This window comes from Caenorhabditis remanei, chromosome X, assembly GCF_010183535.1.
Source record: "Caenorhabditis remanei strain PX506 chromosome X, whole genome shotgun sequence".
NCBI lineage: Eukaryota > Metazoa > Nematoda > Chromadorea > Rhabditida > Rhabditidae > Caenorhabditis > Caenorhabditis remanei.
The window spans coordinates 16,573,249-16,585,440 of record NC_071333.1 but is presented as its reverse complement, the minus strand read 5'-3'; the positions used below and the strand labels follow the sequence as shown (position 1 = coordinate 16,585,440).

The following is a 12,192-nucleotide window of genomic DNA, read 5'->3' as shown; positions in this document are numbered from 1 at the left end:
TTGTAATACGTACAAAATACGCGACACGGCGGGCCGCATTTTGTGAGGTGGAATGGAATGGACACCGTCTTTCTATTTCTCTTCATTTTTCCCGACGGCGGGCCGCTGGTGGTCGGTCGATGAGGGAAGACTGGTAGGTGAGTTAAAACAGTACGTGGAGGGAGAAGAAAGAGGAAAAGAGAGAGAGAAAGAGAGAGATGGAAGATGTGGCAAAAAAAAGCGGGAGGAATGGAGGAGGAAGGGCATCCGATTTTGGTAAGTCAATCATGTTACCGAATTTTGGAATTTGTGAATTTCCGATTCGGAATTTTCGATTCGTAGGGAAATGGAATGACAAAAGTGGAAAAGGGGTAACGAAACTATCATCTCTCTGTTCTTTTTTTTAGCTTTGCACTTTCAGTTGCACTTATCTTAAGAAAGATGTCTGCGGTGTTCTTTTTGATATGCAGCTGTAATGAAGTCGAAAATCGAACATCATAGATCAAGGTTGTGCAAAACTGGTTATTCGTTTTTAAATGAAAAGTATAAACTTGGCATGGTGCCAACTCAACTTGGCATAGTGCCAACTCAGGAACCATGCCAAATAAAAACTTGGAATGGTTTCAAAACATGAGTAGCGGCCGATGCCGATTAATCGCACCAGTAAATCGATAACACGTAGTAGGAAAGACAAAAAAGGGACGGTTGGCGTGGCGCCCCACAACTAATGCAAATAACCTCACACCTAGCACCACCACTAATGTGATCGACGTGTCATGAAAGTTGGCAACCGTTGGAAAGTGAAGAAAATGAGAGGTGTCAGACGAAGGGACTGTTGACGCGGAATCGGGCGCACATGGCGAAGGGCGCTCTCTAAAAGGGCACACAGGGGTCACGGAGGCGCCCGTGTTTCTACAATGATAGCAGGAAGAGGGGAGCTAACAATGGAAAGTGATAAGATGGGTAGAGGGCGAGAAAGAACATCTATCCGATCACATAGATCACAAAACCAAAAACGAATATGTAAATTTATGATAATGATTTGATGTTGGAAACAATAGTGTCGCCTTTTGCAGTTTTTTGCAATTGGCCAGTGGAGAAAAAGAAAAAACTCCACGATTCTATTTTAATGTTGGGCAATTAGTTTGAGGGAACATTTAGATTGGTGGCAATGAAAAAGTGGAGGCTCGAACTGCAAAAAGTGTTTATTCTTTCAATCTGTGTCAAATTTAGCATCACTACAACCGCTAGAACGTAAAACCAGTCGCAAAACGAGAGACACTACGGCCACAACGAATATGGAAATTCCCGACAGTTTTAAAACCCGAAACCAGCGTGATTATGATTCATAAAACACAAAAATTTGGAGTAGACGATCAATGAAGGCAGAGGGAGTAGGTGTCAGTGGTGGTATAATGTGACCTGTCAGACAAAAAGAGCGATCGTATCGGGGTCCGACCCTTTTTACTCGAAAACGACGGGAAGGAACGAGAAAGAGAGTGGAAGACGCGTTGATGTGCGACAACGACCTTGTTTCTGTTCTGGACCGATGAATTTTCGCGCGTGGTAATCCACGGATATCCAATTATTATTGATTTGGAATCGGTTTAGAACTACAAAGAACATACGATTTTGAAAGTGCAGTTTAATGGGAAAAAAACTTTTTTTGGGCTTTTTTTTTGAAAGCCATACTTTTAAAAAAAATTGCATCATCCCTCCAAAATCGAAAACCAAAATATTCAACCACCCGACAAAACATCAAAAACACCGCCTTGTATACTATAAGGTTTCCCACGTTCTCCCATTCTTTCGTTATCTTTGTCAGTGTTTCCCAACTCAAACCACTCGCTAGACATTTTTCGAACTAGTGAGCATAAAAATCAAATACAATTATATAATAGTTCATTTTATTTGTATTGCTAAACACAGAACTTGCTAAAATGTATACCCATCATCGAAATTTAAAAAGAGAGAGATTCAAAAAGTAACATAAAAAAAGGCAATATGTTTTTTTTGTGAATGAAAGTAATTATTATAACAAAATTGAAAGTGGAATGGTTGGACAACATCATGGGTATCGAAAATTCTCAAGTTATAAATTAATGATTTTAATTACAAAAATAAAAATTAAAAATTAAATGAGAGCAATTATCGGAATACCCATCATAGCAATGATCACAGCAGCGTGCTTGATTGCAGCATTCGTTCGTTCCCCAGCCATTACCATTTTTTGGCGGATTGCAGTTTTTCCCTCGGCAACATCTTTATTCAATGCGTCATACGAGTTCTGTAACTGATATCTTTGCTACTTGATGATAAGAGGAGAGCAAGTGCTCAGCATGAGTAATTCGATATCTTACGTTCAGCATTTTTCCGATCCTTTCGTATTGTTCATCGTTTGGCAGCTCTCGGATGATTTCTTGAACGGCTTCTGATACTCCTCTGTGTTTGGTGTCACGTTGAACTATTGGCATTATTTCAATTTTTCCAGGGAATGGTTGGTCGGGGACTGGAAATATTATTTTTGAATGAAAAAAATGGTTTTTACCATATTTCATAACGGATTTTTCAAATAATAAATTTCCTCGGAAAATGTCTTCAAAGAATCCATCTAATCTATTTTCATTTTTTCAAATCCCATATAATCCCCTATCCCCAATCCTCACCATCTTCATACTCATCCCTATCCAAACTTTGTCGTTTATCCGGAAGAGCGTTGGTAGCCGTCGTGAAAATCACAGCAATAAAAAGAAGAAGGCCGAATTTTGTGGCCCCGAGCGCCGGCGCCATCCCTCTCTGCAAATAAAAACTTGTTTTGATTGCCTTTGCACTTTTTTCTCACTCTGAGAATGAATTGAATGAATGAGCACGATGTAATATAATGTAACAAATCTAGTGAAATCAAAATCAAGAAGAAGAGAGAAAGAGAGAACACATGTTTTTGCGGTTGTAGAGTATCTTTTCGGAAGATAAAAGACAGAAAGAGAATGATTAATGGAGGTTGAACTTTGAGAAGAAGCACTAATGCAACATGAGATAAAAAAGAGTATTTTGAAACAAGAAATAGGGCATTTTCCCACCAACCATCTAGTGACATTGGATAGGATATATGGAGGGTAGAGTAACACCCATCCGTCGTCTCCAGATGAGTATCTGCATATACATTTTAAAAATACTCATCAATCACTACCAGGCGCCTTTCGAATTTTGAAATCAGAATAAATAGTGCAAAGTGCCAGAAAAAAGAGAGAAAGAGAGCAAAAAAAAGTAAATTTGAAAAAAGAGTGCGAAAAAAGGTTTTGTCCGAAAAACGTGGATAACGTAATCAAATGTGTTGGGTGCGCGATGGAAAAGTGGAAAAAAGGAAAAAAGGAAGCGAGTTCAAACGACTCTAGAAGAGTATGAGCAAAAGGAGGAAAATGGAGAAATGGAAATTGAGGAAAAAGTGAAGAAGAAAGCAAAATCCAATTCGAAAACTCTTCTCATCTTACACGAATCTTAGACACGCCCCATGTTGTTTTAGAAGGTTTCCACGCATTGCAAATGCACGAAATCACTGGAAATGTGGCGAAATAACGAGTGAGTGCATTATTGATGAGTGAAAAAACGAAAAAAGAAAAAAGTGTGAATAAATATATTTTTTGAAATGAAACATGATACCCAGTTCCAGTTCGCCTTATGTATGAATGAATGAATAGAACAAACTCTCGACAAAAACCTATTATTTTCATTATGCTAGATTTGATATTACTTTTCACACAAAAAGTTTGCCAAAAACGTTCTTATTATATATTAATTAATATCAAATTTCATACTTCGAAAATTAAAATTTAAATATTTTAATGATTTTTCAGAGTTTCTTTCAAGTCTGAATGATCAAAAACTCGTCTTTTTTGCGACAAAAACCGAAAATTCAAAAAAAATTTGAAATTTGAACTTTGGCGCCAAATACCCGGGCTTTCGGGCCTTGCAAAATTTTGTTCTCCTTGGTTTCAAAAAACATGTAAAATACGAAACAAAAAGAACAGAAAACATGACTATAGAAAAGATTGGACGACTTGTTCTGTCTTCTTTTCCACCCGACACTCACTTTCCCTACGCTAATTAAAAATCTCAAGAGGGGGGGGGGTTGGTTTGGCGCCACTGGAAAAGGATGTGTGCTCGTTAGCGAATTGAATACTAATTCGTTTAGGAAAAGGATGCAGACTCTCTATTCTTATTTTTGCTACCGAACCGGATTCCTTAAAGACAATCACCTCTACACAAAAAAAGTGGCTACCGGAAAAGTACACATCATTTTTTATACTGGTCCTGCAAAACTTTTTCAAAAAAACGTAAAATGTCAAGAACTATGTACACCGGAAAGGGGAATTGGGAAATAAGGGAAATAAGAAAGAAATGTAATGTCTGACCATAAAAGTCCACAAACGGGAGCTACTTTGTGGAGGGAATGGAAGATAGTGCAAGGGAACTTCACATTTTCTCGTTCTCAAAGTTTTCAAAGTATAGCGGATTTGCGCAAACGAACAGAATAGAAGTTGTGAGAGTATCGGCTGTTGAAAAGTATTGAAAAGAGCACACAACACATTTTTGAACATGAGCCACACTCTCTTTCTCCTCCTAACACCAGAAAGAGCTATGGAGCTATTGTGTTCAGACTATTGTAAACATAAAAGGAGAAGAAAGATGACGAGGAAATAAGAGAGAGAACGAATACTGGAGGGAAGGAGGAGGACGGGATTAATTCGATGTTTAGGCAAAAATGAGACGAAGTATTAAACTGGGAATACGAAAAGAAAAATAAGTTACCTTATTATTGAACGTGGAGTTATATACCAGGACAAAAAACAAGACTTGTTAAGGGCCGGCTGGGCCGGGCCAAAATCAAAAAAATTCTCGACAAGGCCCGCTCGGCTCGTTTTGAAACTTTTTTTGAAATTTTTTGGAATTTTATTGCAGAAAAGTATAATTTTTATTTAAAAACTTAAAATTCAACCGACAGATGAATTTGAACAGATTCACTCTGAATTTTTGAAAATTTTCAGAAAATTTGTTGAAAATAGGACCCACTTTTGAATCCGAGCCGGGCCGGTCTGAGTTTTGACAACTTTGCAGAAACTAAACTAGCCAGAATCTAGTTTTCTTAAATATTCAAAATTTTTCTGAGCAACTGAGAAAGAATTCAAAATTAGCATAACCAAGTCCCCTAGAAAACTGAGTGATCGGTGGCAACGCCTCCGAGGGACGAATCGAGCGTAGTTTTGACAAATGACTCAAGATTTAGGGGCGGCTAATATGTCCCTTGAAGTTGGTCTAAAGTCTAACTGGGTGGCCCTTTAGACACTAAAACGAATTGGCTTTCTTCTCTCATCCTTATGTTGTTTTCTTTGACAGGGATTAGTTGGTGCGGGGGAGTGGTCTGCTGGGGAGTGGAAAATTGAAACTTCTCGAGTTCTGGTACTCGTTAGTGCAAGTTTAAGTGAAGAATCGGGAATGAAAGTGTAAACAAAACACGACAATTTTTGACGGTTAACAGAAATATGATAGCTGTGACAGGTGATAGCGTGTTTTGACTGACTCAGAGTTTTCGGGTTATGAATGTTTCATACTCTCCTGATCCAGATTTCGCCTGAATGCTCGAAATCGTGTTATCTCTAATTGGCCGATTCAAATTTGCATTTACTAGTCCAACCCTTTCACTTATGCTTTCTGAAATTGAATAAAACGTTTCTACTGACAACCAGAAGACAAAATGAAGAAAAGAGTAAAAAGCGTGTGCCGACCAAAATGTTTGGGGTGTAGGAAGATTGAGTTACCGCGCCGCTAATCACTGTTGGAAAAGGATGGAAATGGAATGCGCAACGCAGTGTGAAGCCAATTATGTAGCACCACCCTTACCACCCAGATGAAGCAGACGGTGGGTGGCTGGGCGTCAAGTGTGCGTGTCATTAGGGCATTATTGAAAGGGAAATGAAGAGAGGAGAGTCGAGTGAATAGAGAATTTGGATGAGCTGCCTGGACATGAATAAGGTGCGAGCAATCAGGTGGAATTCAATATTATTTTGGAAATGTGTGAGGTTCGAAATTCTATGTAATCAGGAAAGATTCGAAAATCTTAGAGTATCATAGTCCAGATTTCAGGATAATGATAGTTTGCTCATGTTAAACAAATGTTTATATACACCAGAAGTTTCGAAACAGAATACTCCCAGTCTAGACATATTCAATAACAAGTCGAATAACCATAACAACATTTCGAAATTTTCGTACTGTTTTCTTCATAATATTTGTTCAAATCTCTTTTCTTCCTGGTGACAAAGCTAGTCTGGGTAAATATAAAAGACATAGATGTTTTGAAAGAAAACCGGAAAAAATGGATGTTTAACGAGGCAAACTGACATTTAAAACGAGAATGGCAAAAGAAAACGTTCTAAGTATCTTTTGTGAGTAAAAAAGCCGACTTGGTTCCTTCTTGTCTGACATGAGTGAGTGAATGTCAATTGAGTATGAATGTCGTTGCAACAATAGTTCACTTTTTGCATTACTAAGAAACATATCTCTACAACATGACTTATTACACTGAAACCAGTCAAATCTATCACTTTTTAGATAAATTCGTATGCTCTCACTGAAGATTTCACGAATGGTGGAATTCCTCTGGGTTGGTTAAAAAAATAGATATGCACAACCGTTTTTTTCTGATACAGCACTTATTGAAAAAGTTAGGTAGAAACCATGGTAATCCACACAGAAAAAAAATAAGTGTTGCCTAGTCTGAAATAGAAATCGAGCACCAATATTCATTATTATCGTTCATATAAAAATATAATCATTGTGCCGTAAATAATACCCATTAATTTCGAGATTTGCTGAATGATACCTCAGAATAGCAATGAGAGTTACTAAAGTAATTATATGTAACACGATGTAATACTTGTTCACTCGAAAGACATTTGAGTTTTCTCAAATAAGAGTTATCAGAGCGAAAAAACATATTGGTGAGCTGATGAAATGACGATTCTGCATCGAAAGACAAATTAGGCTTATTTCAGATCAGAGGAATCATAGTTTATACATATAGAGATGGTGAAAACCTAGAATCCAGAATTGGTGGTTTGCACATAAAATAACCGTTCAATGTGTCATTTCAAACTCAACTGCCTATTTTGAATTCTCATATTTTCCGAAATCTAAGAGGTAAAATTAGTAAATATAAATTTTAATTATCTAATTGAAGTCTCCGCAAGTGTAGTAATTCCGTGACTTGACTTGATTTGAACGGTTTCTGGATTTGCGCAGCATCTGACGTAGCGTATAACTCTCTGACGTAACTGCTTCGTAAATACAACCATTGCGCAAGTTGAGAAAAATCCGTGATAAGCAACGCAAAACAGAAGAAGAGTTGAAAAATCTGAAAATAATGATTGAATTTCATAAGGCACCTTTATAAAACCCACTGTTATCATACATGATGAACATCATTTGATAGATTTGCACAAAAACTGGAAAAATTATCATTCCAACATGAATCGCTCCCTGAAGAAAACCTTTCAATGAGTTCCTAAATAAAAAAGTTGACCTACCTGTGCTAGAAGACTGAAGATAAGCATCCGCTGCAACTTTTTTGTTTCTTTCGATAAATTTCGTGCTTTGTTCAGAAATTGGTTAATAAATACTACTGTACTTAATCCCACAATAGACCCAAGTGTCACTAAAATTCCATAAATAACAACATTACCACACAGAATAGGGTCTTCCAGAGCTAATATAAAAACACTATGACATCCGATTTCTTTGACCAAGTCGGGAACTTTCTAAAAAGTTTCAACTAGTCAAACACTCGAATCCAGTGATACAACTCACTTTGAATAAAGCGTCTTTCTTGTTCTGTTGATAAATCATCGTCTGACCATCAAATGTACTCCATGTAATTGTAACCACATGTACTGTAGCAAAGAATCGGTATACATTCATACCATATGAAGGCAATTTTAAGAGATAGTTGTCGTAATGATGGATAACCACAACTTTGAACCGATAATAAAACATCTCAAGTATAGAAACCCCGATAGCTGGAAACGAATAGGTTAGTTCTGTTACCAAAGTCAATTTGCTCACTAATTATGAATTGTGCCACAATGTAGAACTGAACAATACCACTAACACCCCATTGAGACAGCCATCCGGTTGTTCTGTACACATCATACGGTAGATATGTCATTGGCAGCCACATAAAAGTTACGTAGGCTTCTGATGTCAAATTCCTGGAATTTTTTTTGTGTTACGTCAAGTTGAAAGGAACTAACGTAATGATATGAATTATAATATAATATTTGTAGGTTTGAAAAACCAGTGAAGTTTCTCGAAAAAGCGCTGCCAATGTGAAAATATAAATTGGAGTACTGATGAAATGAACGTTGTGCATAACTTGCCTGAATTCAAAAACATCAAGAGTATAAAACTCGGTTTTATAACATACACATAGAAATAAGGCGCTGGTAGAGAGCAATTCATGAAACACAACCAGATATGAATATTATGTAAAATCAGCAAACTTTTGCAATAATTATTGTTAAAAACGTTATTACGTCAAGGCACGATTCCTTGAACTAGAAATGAGTAGACACGTAATAACAGGTAATTTTATGAAGTGTGAGTCAGAAAACCAAAATTCTTGGTAGTGTCTGAAATCGAGTCCAGAAAAACAAAAGCTTTTGGGTTTATTGTTTTGAAACTAGTTTTGAACACGGCAAAATGTTGAATAAAATATGCCAAAACTATTTGAACTATTTTCAGAACGAATGAATTTATTTCTTCCAACCCAACAAGGCTGTGACTAATAGTATTTGCGTTCTGCGTCGCGGAAATAAGAAAATGAAGTTATTTGATTTAATCAGTCACTGCGTATTTGACCTGTTGCAGCTGGAGAAATTACTTATATATATAAAACAATTTGGGTGTTTTTGAACTCGGTCACAAAGGTTGATTGGGAAAACTGTGACTTCCTTGGAATAAGCAAGTACTAATTTTTAGTATAAGCTGAAATTCGAAACGGTTGGGAATTAGGAAAAAATCAGCGAACATATAATATACATATTAGTGAGATTGGTACACCGAATGAGGTTGCACATTCATCTTTTTGCAAATGACTAGTCTCTTGTGAAGTGGTTTAGTGTATACGAGCATCACAACTGTCGAAAAAAAATCCATGGTAAGTGACTGATAATATCAAAGTGGCTGCCAGCTCTGCAAAACTCAAAAAAAAACAAGTTATACTTTTATAGATATACCATATGAGTCGAAATAGAAAAAGAGCGCATAAGCTTGGAAAAAACAGGGTACTAAAATCATGACAAAATGAATTAATGCCTGAAAATTGTAATGTTCATAAAAATCTTCAAATGCGCTAACCTGAATAGTCAAGCTTTTAATGAACATTTGTTGCATCGTGATAGTAGCTTGAGATTGATTATGATTTTTTCTCATAGCAGATACCATATAATAGATGGATCTGGAACAAATGGAGAAAACTAGTATCATTAATAATATGTATTCCGCGGTTAATGTGGATAAAACCACGTCATCTTGTGCAAATATTATAACAGAGTAACAGGTGACTTCCGGTGGGAGATCGGGAAAGTTCTGTAAGTTCAGACTATAATTAGACTAATCTTAGTTTTACTCTCTTGGAATAATTTATTTCGAGTTGATTCCTGATATTCCAAGCTGTGGGAATGGTGAAACTATGAAAAAATGGAGTGGAGAAAATTAATATAAAATACAAGGCATGCTGAGACCTGATTGCTTTATAGTATGTATGCTCCTTAAAATTTGGAATAATTACTCTCAGTCGAAAGTAGAACATTTTTATTATTGATGCTACGGTTACTGGAAAATTATAATTTTATACAATTTTAATTGATCAATTTTTTTTTTGCTAATAACCCAGTTGTTCTGTACATTGGAGTTGGCAAATATGTAGTAGGAAGCATGAACAAAGAAAAATAAAACTCTGATGCCGTGTTTCTAAAATCCGCAATACTCGAAATTCAAGTTCAAACAACTTACGCCATGGTGTGAATAAGAAGATAGTATTTATATGTTTTAAAAACTGTGGATTTTTTGGTAAACAATAAATAAAATGTAGCCAAATATACAGGACAACTAATAAAATGAGAAAGCTGCATCATGGACCTGTTTAAGAAAGTATAACTATGCACGTGAAAACAAGTGAAACTTACTTGTACCCAGCTGGCGCTGGTATAGAACAGTTTCTGGTATTCATTATCGAAAAATATGGAATACTTCTGATAATAAGTTAACAAAAAGCTAGAAATTTTCTTGTTCTCACACACACACGTCGTTTTGGAAGTTTGAAGCTTTTTTAGCAATTGGCAGGTGTTTTACAAAAAAAATTTTTGGAAACAAGTTTTTCATAACATTTACATGTTTCTAACGCAGTCTCTTGGGAAACTCCGGAGTAGTAGTTGGGAAGAATTCAAATAAAAGCATGAATCACGATTAAAAAACATGTAGAAACGGAAAGTAATAGTGAAATGAATTGATTAACTAATATATTTCATTTCATTTGTGTCAATCTGATTGAACTATTATAGAGAAAGCAAAATTTGGAAAAAATAGTGAAGGATATGAATTAAAAACAGTGGTAGTCAGGATAAGTGACAAATAAATAATTCAAGTCGATTTTGTGGGAAAAATAACCCAGTGTCAAATGTTTGCATACATTATATTATATGCGGTGAACATGGAAGTTGATATATCTAGAAACGCGTTTCTTGAAATTCCCAATTCTTCCAAACATTGATGACAATGAATCTTGATGACTGCGTTGGCGTCCAGTTATTGCATTCTGACTGCCTGACTTCTCATCAAATTTCTTCTCTACTGTTATATAGCAGTTCATTTTTGAACAAACAACACGTAATTGAAATTCTTCGCTGATCATAGGGATTATAATGTTGAACCTGAAAAATATAATAATTCCGATATTGTAAACTTGTAAATTCTTACTCCTGATCAGACTCGTATTTTCTCGCTCCTTCAATGCTCATCAACTTTTTTCCGTATTTCTTTTTGAACTTTCCAACTTCTGTTTTGTCCAGAAAAACATAACTGTGTTCAGCTCGGTCCTCTTCAATCCATTTCTACAAGCCGTTCGAATCAAGATGGTAAAAACATGTTCTTACCTCACACAGCTTTTTTAGTAGATTGGACTTTGGCCATTCATACAAGATGATAATTGTATTGTCAAGATTCAAGACATAATCGTGAGCTTCAGAATCCAATATGATGCAACGCGAGTCGGCAAACTGAAATCAATTAGTGAAAACATTGAGAGAATTACTAACGTACCAAAGAAAGTTGTACAATTCCGGAATACGTTAAATCAAGCTTTTGAATATAAACATTCGTAACCGAGTTTATTTTCTGAATCCATTCCATATCAGGCATCAACCCCTCCATATGAAGATTAGTCACGGTAATGTTACCAAACACTTTTAGAATAATTTTATAATCTTCCTGAAAAGATATCATAACTGATAGTGAGATCGGAACTTGAACACGTATAATACCTTTAGATACATGTTTTCGATCACACAATTTCTAGTTCCCAACAATATTTCACATGTATTTTCTAAAGCTTGTTGTAGACTCAAGTTGTGTGTTTCCTTCTTGATCAAGCGATTGGAATTTGATGTGTGGTAACAACAAATTACTGTTGCACTGTCACTGGAGAGATTTCCTTTCTTAACCACAGTGAAGTCATACTTAAAACCATCGCAGATTATCTTAGCGCTGGTTTCACTATTAATTAGAAAAATGAAATAGTTTATTGATTTCTTGTCACTTGGTACATTTGTTTCCGGGGTTCGGACTCTGAAAAACAAATTTATGAATAGTGCGATGACTTTTTAACAATTGACATATTGGTCTAGAATTGATAGACTACAGACAATACACGGAACTCACTGCTTGATGGATTTGAGCGAATGTTCTGTTATTTCAGCAAGTGCTTCATCCCATGGTGTTCCTGGCTCGAACATTTCTGCTTGGTTATAAAGCGAAATTTTGTTTTAAATTGCGCAAAAAGAAGGATGACTGTATATGGAGAAAAAAAAAGTGGGTGGAGCGCGGATAGAGATTGGATGAATTTTTCATGTGTTCTATAAATCTACAGTTGGTTACTCAAAG

The 12,192-nt window shown here is 36.0% G+C and overlaps 3 protein-coding genes across 3 annotated transcripts; all 3 read right to left on the bottom strand.

The window, feature by feature from the left end:
• Positions 1-2,113: 2,113 nt before the first annotated feature.
• On the bottom strand, positions 2,114-2,769 carry GCK72_025336 (uncharacterized protein; the record flags this gene model as incomplete). The annotated part of the gene is made up of 3 exons (XM_003100152.2): positions 2,114-2,266; positions 2,340-2,488; positions 2,646-2,769. The coding sequence occupies 3 exons, from the start codon at positions 2,767-2,769 to the stop codon at positions 2,114-2,116; spliced, it is 426 nt and encodes a 141-aa protein (XP_003100200.2).
• A 4,433-nt stretch (positions 2,770-7,202) lies between these two features.
• GCK72_025335 (uncharacterized protein) lies at positions 7,203-8,404 on the bottom strand (the record flags this gene model as incomplete). The annotated part of the gene is made up of 6 exons (XM_003100201.2): positions 7,203-7,390; positions 7,437-7,515; positions 7,563-7,793; positions 7,843-8,051; positions 8,098-8,243; positions 8,286-8,404. 6 exons carry the CDS (start codon positions 8,402-8,404, stop codon positions 7,203-7,205), a joined length of 972 nt encoding a protein of 323 aa, XP_003100249.2.
• A 2,325-nt stretch (positions 8,405-10,729) lies between these two features.
• Positions 10,730-12,044, bottom strand: GCK72_025334 (uncharacterized protein; the record flags this gene model as incomplete). The annotated part of the gene is made up of 6 exons (XM_003100206.2): positions 10,730-10,964; positions 11,011-11,144; positions 11,187-11,309; positions 11,353-11,520; positions 11,574-11,877; positions 11,971-12,044. The coding sequence occupies 6 exons, from the start codon at positions 12,042-12,044 to the stop codon at positions 10,730-10,732; spliced, it is 1,038 nt and encodes a 345-aa protein (XP_003100254.2).
• Between the last annotated feature and the right edge of the window lie 148 nt (positions 12,045-12,192).